This window comes from Neltuma alba, unplaced genomic scaffold, assembly GCF_004799145.2.
Source record: "Neltuma alba isolate B1F8T4 unplaced genomic scaffold, ASM479914v2 tig00011205_pilon, whole genome shotgun sequence".
NCBI lineage: Eukaryota > Viridiplantae > Streptophyta > Magnoliopsida > Fabales > Fabaceae > Neltuma > Neltuma alba.
This window is the reverse complement of record NW_021635929.1, coordinates 1-22,334: the sequence shown is the minus strand read 5'-3', so window position 1 is coordinate 22,334 and position 22,334 is coordinate 1. Positions and strand designations below refer to the sequence as shown.

Sequence of the window (22,334 nt, the reverse complement as noted above, 5' to 3'; positions counted from 1 at the left end):
ACTTCCATGGCAAGGAGTTACCCAAACACGGGCCTCTGTATGAGGCCTAACGCATTAAGGTGTTCGTAAGAGGCCCAAAGTCCATAAAATTGCCAAAAAAAGAAGAACAAAAAACTGAATATGGACCCTTTTGGCATAATAGGAAAAATGAGCATAAAACACTTGAATTAAAAAAAAAAAAAAAAAGAATCCACCCGCGGCGTTGTCACCGTTTTGGCCTGGGTGTCCTCCCTATCGCCCTTGGACGCTGCAAATTGCTCCGCCGCTTCTCTCAGCATGGCGAAAAACAGGAACAAGAAAAAGAAAAATGGTGCCGTATCAATGGATATGAGCGAGCCATCCACTGGGGAAGTTCCTCAAGGTACTTTCTGTAGCAACTCAGCAGAACCGTGGTCTTTACTTTCTGCAGCAACTCGGCAGAACCGTGGTCTTTCTTTCTTTCTTTCTTTTTTAATTAAAATTATGAATGGAAAATAAGAAATTTGGTTCTTTAATTGTTGATCTAATCGCTTCTTACTTGCTGTCTCTGATTACTGAATATCGGGTGCTCTTGATTTGATTGTCTTGTAAGCCTTTCCTGTTTTATATGAAGCCGCCGTAACTGTTTTCTTGTAGAAGTTAGCCTTCTGCACTTGTTAAACCTTGAAAATTTCCCCCCTTTTATGTGCAGCAATGGACACATCAGAGTCCGGAGCTCAAGGCCCAGTTTCTGGTGCTCCCAGCATGTAAGTATTGTATTTTCTGCGTTATCATTGGGAATGCTGAAGGTTACTGGTCCTGTAGAGAGGTTAATTGGCATCTATTTTCCAAAGTTTCAGTTTTTTAGGAACGTCATAAAATAGTCTCTCAAATGTCATATCCGGACACCGCTACAACAGCGCTGGCTCCACTCCCACTTACCAAGACCTCTGAAGGAAAAGTAGCTTAAGTAATAATTCGTTCCAAAAATGTTTGCGGATATAGTTAATTTTCCCACGTTTTTTCAATGGACATCTGGATGTTTTGGAGTTTCATGCTTCTTCATTCAGCACAGTTTCTCTAAATTTGTGTTCAACTATCTTGAGGCGGGTTATTATCACATTGACACTGAACCATTAATGCATGGTTTTAAAGATGAAGGCTAGGCAGCCCATTAGTCTGAACTCTGTAATGTTTATTAAACCAACATTTGGCAAGTATAAAACTTGTCATCCGAAGAATTTGGTATTTTAATAACGTACTTTCGTTATATTTGTCCTTCCAGGTTACTGCACACAGATTAAAAAATGCAATAAATATGTAAAAATATAATGTTTTACCAAATTTGTGTTCACCCATCTTTAAATCTTAGGTGTTTTCTTTCTGTAAGGTTGGTGTACGATATAGAGTATTGGATGCTATTTAATCAGCATACCAGTGACTATATTCCATGACAGTTTATTCAGTGACACTTCACTTCATTACTGGTCAGAACGTTCCATGGTTAACTCTTTCCAAACTGCTTGGCAATCAGGTTTTGGTACTAATTGTTGAGTGTTCAAGAGGGAAGGGGACTATTGAATTTCTAGAACCAACCTACTTAAATATCTCTTAAATCATCCCATATTATTCAGTGTGAAACATAGGCGTCACATTCTTCTCATCCCATCTTTAGTCCACCCCGGATTGATGTTTTCTCCAATTCCTAAACCCAGTCGGTCAATCCCCACTAGTTGGTGCTCATAGAAAATGCGGTTGTGCTTGACTGAAGAGTGTGTTTATTTGTTCATGTATCTGTGCAATGAGAGGAGTAAAAGGAAGGCGGAAGAGTTACTAGTGTTAGGGATTTTGGACATTTTTTGTTGGCTAGGGATTGAGCTGGGTCAGACTTGCGTATTCAGCAAACTCATGAAGCTGTGAGTTTGCTGCAAATTCACAAGTTCAGTCAAACTCGCGAGAATCAGATTTTGGCAATGTTCTGGCTGGTTTTCCATTTGTGTTGATGAGCGAACTGCAACTTTAACAATATCTTCACACCTGCTTTTTGTCCTTGCTACTCGACATTCCATTTTCATGTCTTGCATATTATTTCCAACATTTTATGCTTGAATCTTTGTCACCCTTCACTCAAATATTAACATCACTCTCTGACAAGAGTCTAAGAGTACTTTTTGTGTGTGTGTATGTGTGTTTCTCTCTTTTTGAGTTTTTGCTGCTCTGAAATTTGTTTACTTGGTTTTTTGCCTCCTCTGATTAGGGGTGTCTTCTGAAACAGGAAGATAAAGAAAGGAAGGCCTCTGAAGAGATCAAAAAATGTCCGAAAGATGAAAGCAAGAGAAAAAGCTATATCTGCAAGTGAGAAGGCCGCTGAGAAGATATCAAAGAACGAAAGTAAAAAATTAAGAGTTCAATCTGCCAAAGTCCTGTATGACTGAATAGCTGGACGGTTGACATCATTACTTGGAAAAGTTTCTTTTTTTTTTTTTTTTTTGAGGTGAAAGTTTCATACTTTTTGGTCGATCACTGAAACGTATGCATGCCGTATCGTCTACAGTTGAACGCTAATTTAGGGGTCAGTTTTGAGTATTGCAAGTGCCGTTTGGTTGCATCATTTTATGAGTTGCAAGTAATGTGGATTCAGGAAAACTTGCAGCGTTTGCTATCTGTTCTTACGCAGTGTTTTGAATTCTTACAAAAGTATTTTTTAAAAGTATTTTTCTGTAAATCGAGACAAATTCTTTCACATATTTATTTTGTACTACCTCCGGTTTTTAATACAAGATTTTGTTTGACTTTTATTTTGGTTCTAAATATAAAACTCTAATTCACTTTGTCTGTCATATTTATAAATTTTTTTCTAAAGTAATTTTTTAACAATGATAGTTATAACCAATACACTTGATTAGTAAGGATATTTTAGTAAAAAAACAATACATATTTGTTACAAATAACTAATTTAATTTTTTTAATCTCCTCAAATTAATCAACTAGTTCTAATTAGAATCGGAGGCAGTATATCGTAAAATCATTTCTAAATTATGATTTGGTTCTCTAAACACCTCATGAATGAAACTAATCAAAAACCCTGGTGAAAAAGAACCCGACGTTGAATTTGAAAAACTGTTATTGAAGTTATTAATACCCTGTATTTATCCGATGCTGGCGAAAAATTGCATGGCCTTGTTCAAGAAATATTCATCCTTTGTCAGAAACAGATATTTTTTTAATACTACCTCTGATCCTTAATATAAGATTCTGTTTGATTTTTATTTTGGTCCTAAATATAAGACTCCAATCTATTTTGTCTCTCATATTTATACATTTTTTTCAAAATAACCCTTCTAACAATGATAATTCTAGTCAATACACTTGATTAGTAAGGATATTTTAGAAAAAACATCTATTTAAAACAAATAACTAACTCAACTTACTTCTTTAATCTCCTCAAATTAGTCAACTGGTTCTTATAATTAGAAGCGGAGGTACTAATTGTTAATTTCATTTAAACATGTCCCAGATTTTGAATCCTTTGGTTTGGGAAATATATTTATTATGTTTATTTAAAACTTTTGATTTATAAATAAAATCTCTGAAAAAAATCACCTGGAAGAACGCGAAAGCGCAACAGCGCTAGTCGTTTGGAAGCTCGCATGCCCGTGCGTGAAGTTGCGTCCCGCACGGTATTCCTATCTTTCTTTCTCCCATTCGTAACGTCATTAAATATCCAGTGGCATTACTGACGTGCGCTTCGAGGAACCGCTAGTATAAATCAACGCACTTCACTCTATTAACAATTTTACCGAATTGAACTCTTTCTTTAGAGTCCCCATTTGGTCGTTGAGTAAGGGAGGGAAATTGAAGTGAGTGAGAAAGATAACGTAAGAATTTTTATTTTTTATTTTTAAAGCCTGCAATTTTATTGTGCTTACTCCGCAGCTCTGAGCTTGAGTTAGCTCCTAGTTTCTCGATTTTGTCGAACAAAAACATATGGGCAACGAAATGTTTTAATTGCCCTTTAGCTCCGATGTTTCTGCTGCGAGTTTGAATTCTATGCTGCCGGGAACGTTTGTCTTTTGTTTTATCAATCTCGAATTTTATTTGATGTTTGACGCAGATGAGTCTCGGTATCAGCTACTATGGAGGTCATGGTCTTCCATCTTTGAGAATATCTAACTGCAATATTGACCAAGATAGCCGTAACAGTAAGTATATCAAATTCTTTTGTTTCATTTTGCGCTTCCGTTTTGATAGTAACCTCTGGGTAAGCGATCTTTGTCTACGTAGCATTCTAGTTCTTCTCCTTGTTTTTTTTTTGGTAGGAATATTTTGTTTGGTTCCATTATGTCTTAGAAAGGCCTGCAAATTTTCAGCTTGTGACATCGCCTGCCATACATATTTTCAGTATGATAATAATTTTAATAATAAGTTCTGTGCATAATTTTGCTCTTGATGGAGATTGGAGAAAGAGAAAATGCGGATGTCAGATCACACATGCGTCATTTAGTTATTATCAGGTTCAGGGATAAAAAATAAATGCTAAGGGTGATATTTACCATGTAAATAATATCTTCTATCTGCTTCCTGAATGACTTTGAAGTCATTCTAAGACAGTGCCCTCCCATTTGTTTGTTTGTTTGTTTATTCTAGGAAAATCTGTTGTCCCCATGAACGCGCACAAGAAAATTTCCAAGCCTGAGAATCTTTTACCATCAAGTTGGAAGGTTGACAGCACCAGCATAATGGCCGTGATAGGTTCCATCACAGGTAATGGCTTTGATCTTTTGGTGATTGTGCATTGTGGAGTATGTTATCAGATATCACTGGCTGTTGATTAATTGTAACGGTGAGCATTTTTTTTATCTCCATGCTTTTCAGTGGCCAACTTGATTGCACCAGTTGCTGCGAAGGCTGTAAGTACAGATAAGTCTGTTCAGGAGCGTACGTGCATGAATACATACATATATATATATATATATATGAAATTCATTTTTTCCAAGTCGCAGAAACGTTTTAGAAGACTGCTAAACATCCATTCTACTATCTATATTACAAAATAGACAAGTAGTATTGCATAGTGCATTACCAAACATGAAATTGGAGGGACTACGTGAGTTTTTTCCCTGGTCCCTTTTGTGGGTATGGACAAATCATTCACAATGAACCTTTAAGAATAATTGCAATAGTTCAAATTTATCCTGTTATACATTTAAAGCTATTATTTGCATTAAATGTAAGTCTAATTTTTTCCTTTATAAACTTATTAGTTGACTTATTAAGAAACTAGTCTGTTCTTTCTACATTCAAGTCATAGACATTGTATACATCTCAGGAATTGTATTTATTTCCTTTCAAGTCAGGAAGTGATTGGTTCCGTTTATGCTTTGGCTGATGGAAGCTTGGGTGATTGGTTTGGAGGCTTGCTATATTCAGCCGGACAACAGGCCAATGTAGCTGTTCAAGATCAATTAGGTTCTCTCAGCTTCACCAGGTACTTCATAAATTATCCTATGCATTTTTATTATCGATTCCAACACCCCCCGGGGCGAAGATCTGATGCTTATGCTTATGTTTTCTTCTTTGCTGCATATTCTTATTTGCAGTTTAGCAGTAATTTATGGGGCGGGGCTTGTTACCAGCCTTTCACCCTGTACACTAAGTGTCTTACCTCTAACTCTTGGTTACATTGGTGAGTTTGCTTCTGTTATGCACTCAAAATACGAATTCTTTTCAAATGCCTAAATTTTTGAATTGGAATCTGGCAGGGGCATTTGGGTCTGGCAAAAGCAGGGCAGAGGTAATTACCTGGGTAGTTTGTTTCAGCATAAAAAGGCTCATTCTCTTGTTCTTCTTACCTCACTTCATTGCCTAAGTTGAATGTTATTGTTCTCAAAGGCCTTCACTAACAGTGACAACTACAAGTGTATCCAAGATGTTGGCTTGTGCTTTGCATCGTTTCCTCCACTTGTCTGAATTCCACTTCATGATTGCACGCACATGAGCAACAGGTATATTTCTCACTAACAGTTCTGTCTTCTTGCTGACAGGTTATTGGTGATTCTGTGGCATTTTCTTTAGGTCTTGCCACCACATTAGCACTGTTGGGTGTAGCAGCATCATTTGCTGGAAAGGCTTATGGACAGATAGGCCAAGGACTACCTTTGGCCGCTTCTGGTCTGGCAATAGTTATGGGTCTGAACCTTCTTGAGGTATCTTTTCTTCATTTTCACCTATGTCTATCTGTTTGATTTTAATGGGTTCGAGTGGAGGGCCACATAAAGGTCAAACTATCACATAGAAAAAACAAGAGTTGTTTTAATCTTGACCGCTCATGCAAGATCTAATGATTAGAATTTGCTGCTCTAACGCTTATGACTCATTTATATATTTAGATGTTTCACAATATGTTAATCTTTTGAAGAATTTCACTGGCTTAGACCTGCCTCAGCAAAGTCTTGTGAAGTTTATTGTTGAGAGAAATTTTATACTCAGAACTGTTATGATCAACATTATAGATTCTCAATATTTGGACCATTTTTTGTCAGTCACCTTTAATTCTGGGCATGTTCGTTGGTGCCCTTCAGATTTAGTTTGATATTATTGGTTTTCTAAAGTGAGAATCCTTTGAAGCTAACCAACTTAAAAGATTTCTCTGAACAAATGTTCTACTCTATTTTTTGGTTCTCACCTTGAGCAAATTTTACAGATCATTGAATTACGGCTTCCCTCATTTTTTGACAATTTTGATCCACGTGCAGCAGCTGCCAATTTACCATCAAGTAAGTTGATGATCATTACATTGAATTAGCTTCTTCAATATGCATTTTCATGCAGAGCATATGAAGAAATGATCTCATTTAGGTGTGCAAGCATATCTAGCTGGGCTTACCTTTGCTCTAGCTGCCTCACCCTGTAGTACACCTGTGCTGGCTACTATTCTGGGATATGTTGCTGCGTCAAAGGTATTCCACATTTCTTTTGTCTTGATTCATATGCTGTTTACTATGCATGTTACGTCCAATCGCCCCCCTCCCCCACTTTGGCCCCTCACAACAAAAATGGGAATTTACTTCCGAGAAAAAGCTTCAGCACTTCAATGTGGTAGGTTACCAGGGCCCAACATATGAAGGAAAGAGCTCTTCATTATTCCTTGCTGACTACATTGTCTTGCAGGATTAAAAAGAACCAACAACTATCGTGTGGTACTTCTGCTTAGTCAGTGCAAATAACTTAGAAATGGTTCAAGTGCATTAATACCATGGCTGACAATAAAGAAAAAGTGCATTAGTCGTGTAAATGTATCATATTATAAATATCCATTTAATTACCTACATGCACATCTCATTTATTTATTTGCTTAAATTCAGTATACTCACATCGTCACTCCTATGAAAATGACAAGAACAATATTTTCTTCACAGGATCCAGTGATTGGAGGTAGCTTACTTTTGACATACACAACTGGTTATGTTTCTCCTTTACTCTTAGCTGCTTCTTTCGCTGGGGCATTACAGGTTCGTATATGATATTCTGGTTTATAAAATAGTCTTAGGTGGCATTTTGTCTGAGAGCATTCTTATATTCAAGTACTTCGAAAACTATTTGCATAAAACTAGCGCAAGAGAAATGTGTAAAAATTAAATACTTCAACATACGCAAGTATGCAACCCAGAAACCTTCGCATTGTTAGATCCGGTGCTTAAATACTTGGTAAATACCAAGTCTTTAAGTGCTTGGAAAGTCAAAATATCTGTGTACAAAACAACACTTTAAGATCTGTTAGACCAGGATATGCTGTTGAAAACTGAATTTCTTATCCAAATGTGGATTGGCAGAGCCTGCTTTCATTTCGCAAGTTCTCAGCATGGATCAATCCTATGAGGTAATATTTAAACTTCGAGGGTCAGAAGAGGGAGAGAACTCATCATTTTTTCGGAACACTTTTATCATTAGGCTATTACAGTCATTGTCTCACACCTACTCTACTACTTTTGTTGTTTCTGATGCGCATTTCAATTCTCTTGTTCCACAGTGGAGCACTTCTGTTAGGAGGTGGTCTGTACACTTTCATGGATAGGGTATTCCCAACAACAATGGTGATGTAGAATAAGGAGGAATAAACATCTCTTAGGTCGTAAGTTCTCAATGGATTTGGATTGTCTAGAATTAAAAATTTACAGGGTCTTTAAAATAAGAGAGAGAGAAAAGAAAGAATTGGTTTTAAAAAAAATGAAAGTAAAAAAAAAAAAAAAAAAAAAGGAAGTATCCCTAGTCTATACTTTCTCTGTAACTCTCTTATTTTAAACACACATCAGCTTAGGATTCTGATACTGTGTTCTTTTACACGAACGATTCAATGTATATTTGTTCCACATATTCAATATATAGAAGTACACGGGACGGATTAATGTCACATCCTCTTGATCTTTCACCAGGCCATCCTAGCGATTATCCCCCCCCCCCCCCAAAAAAAAAGTTGAGATTTACTTCATATTGTATGTCACTCAAATTTCAATTCTTAAATTCCTTGGACAATTTATATTCAATTGAAAGTTTAGTAGAAAAGAAAGAAAGCTTAGGTGTATCTCTTCATATTTGCGAAGCTATATGTTGTTGTGTGAATTGACAGGGACTAAAGATGCTGGATCTCTATAAAGATGGTGCCCTATCAACACCACGTCTAATGTTTTTTTGAACTCTGATGCCCCTGTTTCATAAAAGAGTCTTAGAAAGTCTGGCCAATATTATCTTCCATCAATAACTATCACAAAAAGTCTCAAATCATATTGACAAACTGTTAAGTCTGTTGACTATTCTATTACCATGTTGATAAAAGAAGAGTATACCATTGTCAGTAAAATTGCGAATTAACTTACCTGTGCTGTGCATCACACAGGTGCAAGGACTAGTTAATATAAAATACAAGTTATAGAAAGTTCTAAATTTATAAATAATGCAATTTATTTTTCCATTCCTGTACAATAGGCCTAATAATATCTGGTTATCTGGGAATAGAAGACTCATTAAATGAGTGTTAAATTGTGTAAATTTAGCTGGTAGATTTTCAAGTTGCGTTTTCAGTAATTTTACCAAAGTATATGGAAGAGCTCAATGTTCAATTATATGGTGTGGCTGTGCAAGCCTCATTGGGACCACTACTCATGTGTGATAACGGATAAGACAGCATTAACGATATTTTGGCCTGAAATTTATGAAGATATTGAGGATAGTTTTTCATGTGGTGCTGAATTGGTTTCCAGATTTAAAGTTCCCACTAGTCCAACTAGGTCTGCTAGCCGCAATAGAAAGTAGGTTTACTGTGAAACAAAGTAGGCATACTTTTTCCCTTGAAAAGGGCAAGAGATAACTATGAGGTAATGCGGCTTCGTTATTGTGAGTTCGGCCTATTCTTGTCCAGTAACCATTCTGAGGGAAGCATGACGTATGGCCAAAGGGGAAATTATTGCTATTAGGCAACTACGCTTCGCTTCTCCAAGTCTCATTTAGATGAGAAAAATGGTTCTCATGACGCCCCCAAAAATTGCTCGAGAAAAACAAATAAAAATTAAATTCACACATGCCCCTCTCTTTTTTTATTTTTCTTGTGGTTTTTACAATTGGTTAAGGTTTATCAGCACCCAAAGTATTTTTTAGATGCGTTTAGTATTCTGTAGTATTTTTTTTGCCTTAGTGTTGGATCCACCAAAAATATATCTTTGGGTGCTAGGTATATCTAAAAAAATATCTTAAAGTGTTGGATGTATCAAAAATATTTGATAATATTGGATACACTACAAAATAAAAAATATTTGAAGATGTTGAATACACCTTAATTTTTTTTAATATTTAATATAATTTAAATACATGCACATTAACATGCCAGCATCAGTCTTGCATTCAGAACTTTATCCAGACATGTTATTAGTTAAGTAGCTGTCTGTCAATTTTTTATATTGATGAAGAAAGGAAAACATGAAGTAATAGACAGCGTAATGAACCAAAAGATAATGTTTTCTGAATTTTAATATTTCATTTTCCTTCCCTGAGAAAACCCGAGAAAACCAATGTTCCAAAACAAATGACCTCGTCCATCAACTAGAGCATTGAAACCCAATGTGAGAGAAATAAACACTAATTTTCCAATAATAATCTACCAAAATGGTAGCTTCTTCATTTGGGAAAATAACAAAATCAAAGAGGCATGAGAAAAGGCACGACTTCGTATTTCTTGATAACGAGACCATTGGAAACACATCATAACGGTAAATCGATCATTTCGCATTTCGCAGTACTGCCTCTCTGTAAACTCTTTTTTCCCGATAATAACCTACCAAAATGGTAGCTTCTTCACTTGGGAAAATAACAAAATCAAAGAGTCACAAGACAAGGAGCGACTTCTTTTGTTTCTTTTTCGGATAAAAAGACGATCGGAAAAACATCACAACGGTAACGTCTCAACGGGCCCCACTATTGATCATTTCGCGGTACTGCCTCAACGATTCCTGCCTCTGTAACCTCATCTCCTCGTTGAACTTCCTGATGAAAGCCTCTACTCGTCGATTCAACTCGTCCTGACTCAGCGACGGTTCTTTCCTCATCTTCGCGGATCCCGGCGACGAACTCGCCGATGAGTTATTCTCCTTGTAGGCTCGGCTTTGCTCGCTGAACATCTCCGACTTCTTCATCAGTTTCGAATTCGGAGGGGTACACCCGTTTCGGTCCCTTAGCGGCGTATCGTTACGGTGGTGGTTTGAGTCCCACGTGTCGGACTTCTTCAGGTGCCTGGTTAACGGCATAGCACGTCCCTCCGTCATCGTCCTCCACGTACTCTCCAGCGTGTCCTGCCGCTTCGGCCTCGCCACTCCCAACGCCGCTTTCCCACCTGGACCACGTTTCAAGGTTGCCGTTATTTCTTTTGCACAATGTTACCGTTATTTTTATTGCCCCTAAAAAAAAAATTCGGACCGTTGTGTGTGTGTGTTTTTTTTTTAATTTCAAATTTCAAAAACCTGTATTCTATTCCTGTTAAATGTACTTGTACGTCATTATTTGGAACTTAATATGAAGAATTATTTTCCTGTATGTTATACGATTTTTTTAAAAAAAAATTTTCTACTCCAGATCTCAAAAGTAAATGGCGACAGAGAAAGAGCTACCTTGGGGACTAGCCTTGGCAGCCTTCCGGTGGCCAAACCTAGCGGAAACTGGCGATCTATCGTCGTCACTAAGAGACGAGAAAGCCAACAAGTCCCTGCTCTGCATGCTTGTCATTACAGAGCTCGGCGCGTGAACGGAATCTTCGTTCGCGATTTCTTCATTTATGATCTTCGTCTTCTCCCCATTCGAAATCCTTTCCTGCTGAACCTCGGGAGCCATCTCCTGTACTTTCCAATCGTGAACGTAACCTTCCGAAATGACGCAGCTGAAGGCAGCGTAGTCGGTCCGTAAATCGCTGGAGATCATGTCCGCCTCAGAAACCGCTTCGTTGCCCACGTTGTAGATGGCATACTCCGGACGTATCTCGCCGGCCATTTTGACTTGATCGGTTGGAAGAACGACCGGTGGATCTGTCGAGCGAGCTTGATCATGGAGCTTGTGATTCATGAACTTGGAAGAGGCGGCGATACTGATGATTATGCAGTTGACGAGAATGTATAGGTAAGGAGGCCTTAACCATGTGAGGAAGAAGCTCCAAATGTTAGGAACATCGGAGACGATGAAATCCGAGACCAGAGGAACAGAGAACTTCAAAGTCACGGCCAAGGACATAACGCCAGTGGAGAATAGCACCACCTTGAGGGAGAGGACCCAGTTCGAGAAAGAAGCCATTGGTAACGGTTTTTTTCTTGGCGAGTTTACAGTTGTTTCTCCGGTGGCTTCAGTACTACTAGATGGCAGAATTTATGGGAGCATTGAGGGAGAAATGGAAATTTGGAAATGGAAGTGAAAGAGTGGGGCAAAAATATATAGGGGGGAAATAAAGCGATGGGAACAGAACGGTGCGTTTTATCAGGAGCGTTTGATAAGGACGCTTAAGCTATTCATTTTCGAAAATCGTGCAGCATGTGGGGCTCGGCATTATTCTCTTCTGGTGGGGATTGAACCTTTTGGTACGGTCTCGTTCGAGGACTACTGTTTTTTCCCCCTCTTTTTACTGGAAAGTGGGAGCAGTTTTTTTTTTTGTTTTTGGACCGGAAAAAAGTGGGTGCAGTTGGAAGAGGATCAGATGTATATTTGCTATCACTGAACTAAATATTGTAAATTAATTTGTGATTTACATAGTATTTTAAAACATTTTTTTAGTGTAAGTTTTTCCTGAAAATATTTTTCCAAGAACTTTAAAATTACGGATACTGAGTGTTATTAAAAAAATAATTTATATGTACAAAAAATAACTTTCAGATGCTATTATTATTAAAAAAATATTTTGTAGTATTAGATAAATTAAAAATTAATTTAACTAAAAAATCTTTTACAGGATACAAATTGAAACAAGCTATCAACCACTACTTCTTAACTTGGAATGGAGGATTAAAGATATAAAAATTTTCTTTTGAAGTTATCAGCTAGCTTAGCTAGTTGGTCAGTAACAAGATTTAAATTCTATGTGCAAGAGGGGGCAAAGACAGCTAGCTGCCAATCTTCTTGAACAAGATCAGCAAACGGGTGGTTAATATCACACTCAGCCTTTTGTAACATGGCTTATGGCTTCAGCACTATCCATAAATGCCTCAGTGCTTCTTAATTCTTAAGCCCTTAGACCAGCAAAAAGTAAGACCATGAGTAAGCTAATAATTTCAGTTATGGTGGAAGGAACAGAAGAAATTTTGCAGCTACACCTACTGACGCAGTAACCTGTTGCCTCTCACATTCACAATTCTAAATACTGCATTTTATAAAATAGTAATATATTTAAACTTCTGAAGTATTCATATAATCTTAACCTTCCATTTGATTATTGAACATTCACCTCGTACTTAAAATCTGTTTGATTGCCACAGTTTTGGATGGATTGCATCAGAAGTATCACACAGGAAATTTTATTAGATATTCAAGTTCCAAGTTATTCGAGAGGCAAAAAGAATTCATTGGCCAAAAAGAAAAATGTAATTGAATTGCATCATGCTTCAACTTTTACACGAAAAATATTAGAATGAAAAAGTTATGCTCACTCAAGCCTACCAATATTCAAATCTAATCCTATAAAACCAAACATTATATTATTATTATATTAAAAATAATTTAGTAAACACCTGAACAAATAATCAATATACTAATTTCATTATTGTGAATACACATTCTACAAAATAAGCGACCACTCGACACGAAGGAAAAAAAAAACTGAACTATTCTCTATGAAGCGAAAGCATTCTACAAATGGCTCCCCAACTCAACAGAATCTGGAGGAAAAGAAAGAACTGCACTTTCATTTCATTTAAACTAATTCTATACGATATATGACATAGTTGAAGGTGTCAAGCAAAAGCCTAATCACTGTTTGGCAAACATCCCTTGCGTTAAAGAGGAGAAGTCATAGTCCTTTGGCGCCTGTGAGGAGGTTGATGGCGACATTGAAGCTGCTGGCGGAGCTTTACTCGCTCCCATCGTCGTGACACCATTAACGGGTCTAGCCTGTCCCATTGTATAGAAACTGAAAAAGATCAAAAGAAAAAGGCAAGTTGGTCAGCATAGGATCTGAATTGGGAATAGTAAAAAGTTATGTATTGGCTTGAAAATCACAAGGGAAGTCTTCAGTGAATTTTTTCCTTTTTGGTGACAGAGTCTTCAGTAAATTTTAATGTAAAGGGAGGTAACCAGAATAGATGAACAAAGATCGGATGTTATATCTTTTCTAACCTATAGTCCTATTAAATCCATGGCAAGAGAATGTCCGATTGGCTATCTTTTGGAGGATGGAGTGTTTTCCAGTTCAAAATCATATTCAAAGCAGTGTAGGGACCAGCAACACTATCAGTTGACATGGTTTAAAATTTCTTCAATAATGCTAATGCAACAGCCTCAAATATAAAGAGGATACAAATGATAACAAGGTGCTGCATGAAGTCTTTATGACAGGAAACAAAACCCCTAAATAGCCTTTTTTTTTTTTTTAAGTTTTTTTACAGCAATCAGCAAGCAACGAGCACTTATTGAATTTTTGAAACTATAATGCCTTCTAGTCAGTAATAATCAGATCAGAGTAATTCTGAATTCTAAAAATATCATGTACCATCCAATCCAAGTCAAATTCTTATGAGTGAGGCAAACTCCAACTCACATGGCTAAAAGTAAACTAAGCAGTAACATACCTAGATGTTGAATACTGCACAGAATTCAACGCAGGATTTGCTGGAGTCGTGCTCCTAGTCTAGTTCAGAAAAGAGATATTTAGTTTCTGAATAGATAAGAATGAGCTAGTAATCGATTATTTCATACTTCCTTGTGTCAGTACCTGCATCAGTTTCTGCAGCTCTCCCTGACCAGCCATTGGCAATACTCCGGGAATTGGGTAACCGGCAGTGGGCCAACTTGGGACAGGAATATTGGATCCATTCAGTCCGGGTTGTTGCATACTACCAGGATACTTGGGGTTCCCACCAGCAGAGTTGGCTGAAGCAGCCATTAGAAGGGACTGTTGCTGTGCAAGCATGGCAAGCTGTTGCTGGTGCGCAGAAAATGGAGAGACCATGTTGGACTGCAGATAATCAATTCAACATGTCAGACAAAATCATACCCACAACAAATTTCATAGATGCTGACAGCAAAAATTCATTAATGTGACAAGACTACTAGAGATAAAATACGACAATAATGGAAAAATTACCTAACAATAACAGATATCCTACATTCTTTGCTTAGGCTAAAAATACACAGTTAGCAAAGAAGCACCATAAGTAGTAAGATTAGGATTATTTAGTGGCTTGTTAAAATGCGCTGCATACCTTTTCAAAGAGGCTCATGATATCATTCTTCAAATCTTTCGGAGGTTTTTCTGGAACTAAAGGAGTCACTGAAGGTGAGTCCTTAAATAGATCCTCAATTCCAGAATTAGACTTGGGAGTGCTCTCCACTGCTTTTGTGGAACCAGTCTTCCCAGTTGTCGATGCTTCTGCAGCGGCTGAAACAATTATAGTAAGCATAAATTGCCTCAGCACAAAATAAGAAATGGTCTCTCCAACGCATAAAGGGTCATTCAAACAAAATATTTCATAATCACCAGAAGAATTTGAGACACCAGATTTTACTATTCTTTGAAATAGTATTTTTTTTTTGGTTTTTTTTTTTTTTTTGGGGAGGGGGGGCAAGGTAATGACATACACTGAAAACCTTCCCAGTTACTATCGCCAGTAGTAGTACCAGCTTCCTCTGTGCCATTTTCACTAGGGCCATCCATGGATAACAAGTTGAAAAGGTCTGTAGCATAGTCAACTTTTGGAGGGGTATTCTGAGCCACATCAGCAGCTTGTTTTGTTGATTCAGCTTGCAGTTTTGGAGCCACAGGTTCCACTTTCTCTACACGCTGAGGTTTTGCAGGAGTTACCTGTTCGCAGATTAGTTCTTTTAAGCAACTACAGTATTTATGGTTTTAAATATGAAGAAATGTTAAAAGCTCATGTTTAGTTGACCAATATTATCTTCAACAACTATCATAAAAAGTCCCCGCCAAAAGAAATTTCCTAGAGGAAATCTCCATGTTACTTTTAAACTTGTAAACTTCAGATTCTGAAGCCCTGAAAAGGAAAGACTTATCTTTTTCACATCAGGTGTAAATAATGGTGGAAAAAGCTCCCATAGATACACGGTGTACACAACTTTAGTGACAAGAAAGTGTTAAAGATATCATTCAATGAGTAGTTAGCATCACTTCGGCCATCCTATTTTCGCTCCTTGTTTTCTTCTCCAATAATTCCTATGGGAACCCCTACCACACTAAAAGCCTAATTTTACATGCACAAAACCCAAATGAAGTTCCTTAGATGTGCGTCATTAGGTTCAACACTAGATGTAACATGGGCAAGATTTTCATGTTTATTTTTTAAAAAAAGACCAAACCATATGGAATGCAACATAAGAAAAGGTAAAAAACCAAAGTGGAAAGTAAACTAACATATACAACAACAACGATTTATACAAATGGACAATATACCTGTTCAGGTGCTTTTGGAGGAGCAGGAACATTATTCCTTGTTGCAGGAACCGTATTTGTTGCCTGAATTTTCTTCCTTTCATGAAAAGTGTTCTCAGGAGCAATTGTATAACCATGCCCACTTCTTTCTGCAGACCTCTGCCAATTTGAAGAAGCCCTGTCGTCCTGCTGCCTAGAAGGTGATTTTAGTTTTCCATCCCTCGGAATCCATCTCTTCTCTTCATATCTTTAAAAGTATGCATTGAGTAAAACAAAAGGAAAGTCATCTTCGCTGGGTATAAAACAAGACAAATATACTTCAAACAATAATAATATAACCCAAGGTGTTTAACTTCAGAATCAGACATACTTTGCACGAATAAAATTCTCTATTCCAACTCTATCATAATTTGGGGGCAGTTCTGCTTCCCAGTAAGAATTAGCTTTTTCATTTCCCATGGCTATATTTACACAGCAAGGAAATAAAATATAATCAGAAAATTATATAATTAAAGCAAAGTAACGAAATTACAAATCACAAGCTTATTCATGACCAATCAGATTTCCATACATTGAATGAATGCAACCTGCTCTGGAAGCCAGGTATCCAAAGTTGCAGACCGAACCTGCAGGAATAGCCACTACATAAATAACTGATATAATATCCATATTAGCAAGGCAATTTAACTGAGAGTAACTTTTAGGACTAAAAATTGTGTAAAATGGAATCAGATAGAGCAGTCAATCCCACCTCAAATTTAGTCCACATTAGTATTGATATTTCATTTTAAATGGTAATGTTATTAAACAATTTGCAGCGTGAATAGTAGAAGCCCAGGTAGTATGGAATACTGCTCAATGGGGAACTTAAATAGGGTGGCTCTCCCCCATCAAGAACTAGCATTTGGACGAGGGTTCACGACCCACTTGGGCGGCTACCATTTGGTATCACAGCCAATGGTTTGTAGTTGAGTAAAGGCAAGCTGCAGAAAGTTCTAACTGGCAAAAGGCCAAATGAAGTTTTCTAGAGCACAGTCATCAGGATGTCATGTGTGTTTGGCAGGCGTTTTGAACCCCCCCCCCAAACGCATTTTACTTTTTTTGATAAGCTGGGAAACGCATTTTACTTTAGTAAAATGTGATTTTATTTCTATTTTTATTTTTCATCCCAAACGCACCTGTCAACTTTCTAAGGATGACCACTTAAGAGACCAAGATAGTATGAGATGTTTATGTCCTATAACAGCTGCCCAATGTAGTACTCAAGCAAGGTGATACTCCCACCTCAATAGCTAACTTTTTATGGGAGGTTTCTCAATGAATTTAGGTGCTTATCATTGAAACCGAAAAAGGAATATTGCAGATTTTCAAAGTAAACATTAACCTCCACAAACCCTTACAGATCAAAGCTATAAGTATTAATGAAGGCCCATTCTTACTGGATATCTAGCAATAAATTGAGGAATGAATGCCCCAACAATAGCATTACCACAGAAAGAACGGACATATAGATGTTGCACACATAAATACATACAAATACCATATATACAGACTGAAAATCAAGACTACTTACTAACATCAATGTTACAATACCCTGCATAGAAACCTATATGTTTTTGGATATTGAGTGTCCGAAATAAGTATAAAATTCTAATTGCCGATCAGTAACAGTTATACAGTCCAAGCAGTCAAGTCTACTACCAACATTACAATTTGCCGCGACACATGCAGGGCTTAGACAGTAAGCTCCTAGCATGTTGTCCGCATACTACTTTTGAAAATCCTATTTCAATGAGTCTCCATAACAATATACTTTTATGATATCATACAAACTGGGGCATCATTATACGCAACATACCTTTGAAATATGTACCCCAAGACTTCGATGTATTCCTGAACACTGCATGCAGATAAAGATGCCTAGGTTCACACTAGCCCACCTTGGACCTCTGGAAATCAAGTTTTCATTGCAAATTGAGTGAAGATTTCAGAACCAATATAAAATATACTGCAAATGCTCGGTAAAGACAGTCCACTTTGATAACCAATTAGTATCTCTTCCTCAGTTTTCCTATTATCAAAAGAGATCCGTATCAAATCATCATTCCAAATCAGATACATACTTAGCTTTGCAGTCAGCACATTCCCTATTTTCTGGCAGTTTAAGAAGTCCTTCCAATATCTGCATATATCAGCAAGAAGAAACGGGGAAATGTAATCAAAAGAGACAAGAATAAAAGAGAAAATAAAAAAGTTGTAAATGCAACCATGTTCAGCAGAAGAAAAGCTTTCAATTAAAGTTCATATGTAGAAAATAAAAATAAAGGATCTTGAATATCATTTACACACACATACTATGAAGATGTTAGACACTTTCAGCTGGAGAACTCTCTTTCGATTAATGGACATGAAACCAAGTGCGTAAACATCTGACATAAGAATTAAGTCTTTAACAATTCAATCTCTTCAGAACAAAAACACAAAAAGTAAAACAATCATAGTCCAAATTAGGTTCCCCTAATGTCTTTTCAATCCCCTCCTTTAGTTTACAGGACTGTAATCTGTAAACCCTCCGCAAGGGTTTGATTCTCATCTAAATTACTTAATCATATAATATTGGAAAGACCACATAAAATGACAAAGAAAATTATGGATGAATTAATGAGGAAAAGAGAACAAAGATTGAAAATTTCAGAAAGAAGTCATTTGAGGCAGCCATTTTGAAGATAGTTAACAGTGAAGAATATGATTAACAATACTTTGAATAGCTGCGTAGTCCAGCACTGAGCATGAAGTAACGCACCCCACCCCCCAAAAAAAGTCCTCAAGACAGAGAAACAGGAAATAAACTAAGCATTATTCAGAGAGAGGAGTCACACCACCAAATAACATGTCCCGATCCAGTCTCACGCATAACCCGAATAATTCATCCCCGATTGGCCAGAACTAACTAATAACTAATCCAGGAAATGTTAAGAATCCAGATACTAAGACAACTCATTTTGCAAATATATCACAGAAAAGGCAGATCGAACTCTCATGAAGCCGTATGCAGCAACTAACCCATTTGCTTGCAGCAGCAACCCAGAAATAAGATTAACAGCTAATTATAAACAGCACACAGTCGAGGAAAACAAAAATCCAACTCTAGGCTTCCATTTCTTCATATATACACCAGACTATGATCGTTTTCAAATCCAAAAACATCACGATCGGTGACATGCGAATACGAGTCCAGAAAATTAACATTGCAAAAGACAACTAAACAAACTAAAAGAACACAAAATACTTAAAAAGAAAAAGAAAAAAAAACAAAAAACCTTTTTATGCTTTGCGTTGAGCTCTTTAGAAACGTTGGCCTTCCCGTTCATGGTGACCGTCTAAACAACAAAAACCAAAAACAATGAAGAAGAAAAGACAAGTAAATAAACAGAAGCGAGGGAGAGAGGAAGATGAAGATCGAAGGTCAAATTGGTCTTTTTCGCAGCGATTCTCTCTCCTCTCCCTGACTCGTCTTCTCTCTGATAATACGCCCACCCAAAAGAAAGAACGAAAAGAGTGTCCGCGATGAAGACACCCTTCTTGACTTGGATATCGATTATATGTGCGTGGCCTTTTCTTTTAATTTTTTCTAAATGCATTAATAGTAATTAAATATTTAAATTGATAGATAGATGTGACATAACGCGTCCAAAAATGATTCATCCTATTATGATTTATCAATAATGTAAGCAATGAATTTTATGTTTTATGTTCACTGCCAGAAGGAATTGAAAAATTGCTCGCAAATACGTATTTGCAGAATTAATTATCTGATGACATCTAGATTCAAGTACTGATATTTTTTGTATATGAAATTCTTCAAAGTAAATAATTTTTTATGGAAAAATATAGGTATCATTGAGAAATTAATTCTCACATAGATATTTATGAACAATATTTTTTTCAAAACGAAATTTATGCTGCTTTTGTTTTTAAAAAATTTAAATGAGTTGGATTGAATTCACTTGTCCTAAGACTCAGAATGAATCAAACTATATATTATCAACTAATTATTGGTAAGTTTGTATTTTATATGTTAATAGTTTATAGACGATAGATCTGTATTTTAAATGATCTAATATTTAAAAGTTATATTGAAATTCAACGAATTATTATAATGGTTAAAAAGATTCACTTAAAACTTTTTAGTGATGAAGTTTTTTTTGTTTTAAACTAGAATCACATGATAACTTTCCATTTAATGAACCCCCATCTTCTTCCAGGGAGGTGGTAGATTATAAGAAGAGTCCCTAGAGCATAGACATCTTTTTGTTAGATGTAATCCTACTCCTAACATGTATCCTTCCGGTACTTAATATAGAATATAATTGTTGAGTTAATTTTAATCTTAAATATGAGATTTATTTTTCATATTTATCAATTTTTTCTAAATTACCCATATAGATACTTCTTCAATTATAATCAAATATAAGAGAGAGGGGGTATTAAAGAAGATGATTAAGATGTTTAAGAAAAACAAGTCATATTTCTTATAATTGACTAACTTACTTAACTTTATTAATCTAATCAAATTAGTTAAATAGATCTTATATTAAGAACCGGAAGAATAGTAATTAAGTTTGACCATGTCTGGCCAAAAAATGCATAAAAACCATAAAAGGTGCGTACAAATCCAACCTCGATCCCTTATTAACGTCATAAAGACATTAGCAAACGTGTAAAAAAAATCAGTTGTTCAAACAAACGCATTTTAAAATATGACAAACGCCAGTTTTAGGGAATTAAAACCTTGACAACTAACAGCTATAATTTAAGGTTTATATACGATATATAGGATCACAGCAATTTTTAATATTAAAATGTTTTTAAATAAAAGGAGAATATTCTGTTTTCTGGTAAAGCCATATTAAAAAGGGAGAAAGTAATTAAAATATAGAAAAAAGCAAATAACAAATGTTGGTGTTACCCGAAGAAACTTTCACCACTTAAACATAAGATTTTAAGTTTGAGTCCGTGCGAATAAAATAACATTTTTAAAAGATTTATCCCTAATTGAATACGATAATATTCAAATATTATAATATTATCCAATCATATAAAAAAAATACAAAAGAAAAGCTATTATCATTGGCGAATTATAGTTAGTATTTTTTTAATGTCACGGACATAATTGAGGTCGTTTGAGGGCGGGAAGCGACAGGTTCTTTGCTTTTTAGGTGGGTTAATAATATTAAAAAATATTTCTTATTCTACTTTTATTTCCGTTTAGGGATAACATATATTACTCCGTTATTTTTTTTTTTGAGCAAAAATATATTACTCCGTTATTGATGCATCGCTATCCTAGCATGAGTTGTTGCTTAAAGGATTGGATTGCTAATGGTCTACATATATTAAAAGAATTCGAAAAATTATTGAAAATTTTATTACTGGTATTATGAAATTTATTGTCTAAATCAAAAAATACATAATTTTTAAATGGATGCAACTCGTTTTCAATGAGTGACGTATATAGCTTTTTTTAGCTACGGTATATCTTTGGACAGGTTTATATAATTAAAGATAAGTTATACATAGTTAAAAAAGAGCCGCACTTGTTGAAAATAGGTTGCATTTAAATTCTTATTGTAGACATGATAATAAATTTTAGAGTACGATGTTTTTCAGCAATTTTCCTACCAAAAATTATATTACATCATACAATTGCAGAAAATGGGTTTTCGTGGTGACGGTGAAATTTGTTCAAGCTAAGGGAGAGTGATTTAGTCATTCAGTGGTGTTTTGATCATTCTCAAAAAAAAAAAAATCACTTTAATATTTCACAAGATAATTTTATTTTCACGTACCAAGGCAAAATCACTAAATAAGTTAAATGAATTGGATATATCTACATAAGCAGGTACTAGCTCGTGTCATTATACTACTTTCATTTTTTAACAGGGTAGAGATGCACTTAGCACTCCAAACTATCTTTGGAGGTGCAATTAGCACCCTAAAGTATTTAAGAATGCAATTTTGCCTCTCAACTATTTAAATTGGCACAATTTCACCCTTAGACTAACAGATATGTTAACTATTGTTTCCTCATTTCCATGTATGCATTAAAAATGCCATGTAAGTATTTGTACAGCGACAGTGAGCAGAGTACGAACTGTAGAATTCTTCCATGTTGTTTCATTGAGTATTTCGGCAAAATATATACAAGGGAATAATAGAATCTGATTGAGATACAAGGGATCATAATGAGGAG

At 36.0% G+C, this 22,334-nt stretch overlaps 4 protein-coding genes across 6 annotated transcripts; 2 read left to right on the top strand and 2 right to left on the bottom strand.

The window, feature by feature from the left end:
* The first annotated feature begins 220 nt into the window (after positions 1-220).
* On the top strand, positions 221-2,616 carry LOC114762286 (uncharacterized). Its single transcript, XM_028951752.1, has 3 exons — positions 221-361; positions 671-725; positions 2,234-2,616. The coding sequence occupies exons 1-3, from the start codon at positions 277-279 to the stop codon at positions 2,391-2,393; spliced, it is 300 nt and encodes a 99-aa protein (XP_028807585.1). The 5' UTR covers positions 221-276; the 3' UTR covers positions 2,394-2,616.
* Positions 2,617-3,732: 1,116 nt separating this feature from the next.
* On the top strand, positions 3,733-8,370 carry LOC114762285 (cytochrome c-type biogenesis ccda-like chloroplastic protein 2). 2 transcript variants are annotated; one of them, XM_028951750.1, is made up of 13 exons: positions 3,733-3,836; positions 4,073-4,160; positions 4,606-4,722; positions 4,834-4,868; positions 5,316-5,446; positions 5,559-5,644; positions 5,721-5,752; positions 6,003-6,164; positions 6,662-6,734; positions 6,817-6,917; positions 7,377-7,469; positions 7,791-7,837; positions 7,988-8,370. In XM_028951750.1, exons 2-13 carry the CDS (start codon positions 4,073-4,075, stop codon positions 8,058-8,060), a joined length of 1,038 nt encoding a protein of 345 aa, XP_028807583.1. In that variant the 5' UTR covers positions 3,733-3,836; the 3' UTR covers positions 8,061-8,370. The 2 variants fall into 2 exon arrangements, with proteins under 2 accessions (XP_028807583.1, XP_028807584.1); XM_028951751.1 differs by having other exon boundaries at positions 3,800-3,818.
* A 1,709-nt stretch (positions 8,371-10,079) lies between these two features.
* Positions 10,080-11,514, bottom strand: LOC114762287 (uncharacterized). Of its 2 annotated transcripts, XM_028951755.1 has the most exons (3): positions 11,112-11,514; positions 10,385-10,837; positions 10,080-10,200 (listed from the first exon to the last, which is right to left on the bottom strand). In XM_028951755.1, exons 1-2 carry the CDS (start codon positions 11,485-11,487, stop codon positions 10,410-10,412), a joined length of 804 nt encoding a protein of 267 aa, XP_028807588.1. In that variant the 5' UTR covers positions 11,488-11,514; the 3' UTR covers positions 10,080-10,200; positions 10,385-10,409. The 2 variants fall into 2 exon arrangements, with proteins under 2 accessions (XP_028807588.1, XP_028807586.1); XM_028951753.1 differs by lacking the exon at positions 10,080-10,200 and having other exon boundaries at positions 10,356-10,837.
* A 1,644-nt stretch (positions 11,515-13,158) lies between these two features.
* LOC114762284 (ADP-ribosylation factor GTPase-activating protein AGD5) lies at positions 13,159-19,650 on the bottom strand. Its single transcript, XM_028951749.1, has 11 exons — positions 19,402-19,650; positions 18,205-18,263; positions 17,940-18,030; positions 16,653-16,707; positions 16,452-16,542; positions 16,103-16,328; positions 15,274-15,496; positions 14,898-15,073; positions 14,408-14,650; positions 14,265-14,323; positions 13,159-13,606 (listed from the first exon to the last, which is right to left on the bottom strand). The coding sequence occupies exons 1-11, from the start codon at positions 19,450-19,452 to the stop codon at positions 13,447-13,449; spliced, it is 1,434 nt and encodes a 477-aa protein (XP_028807582.1). The 5' UTR covers positions 19,453-19,650; the 3' UTR covers positions 13,159-13,446.
* Positions 19,651-22,334: the final 2,684 nt, after the last annotated feature.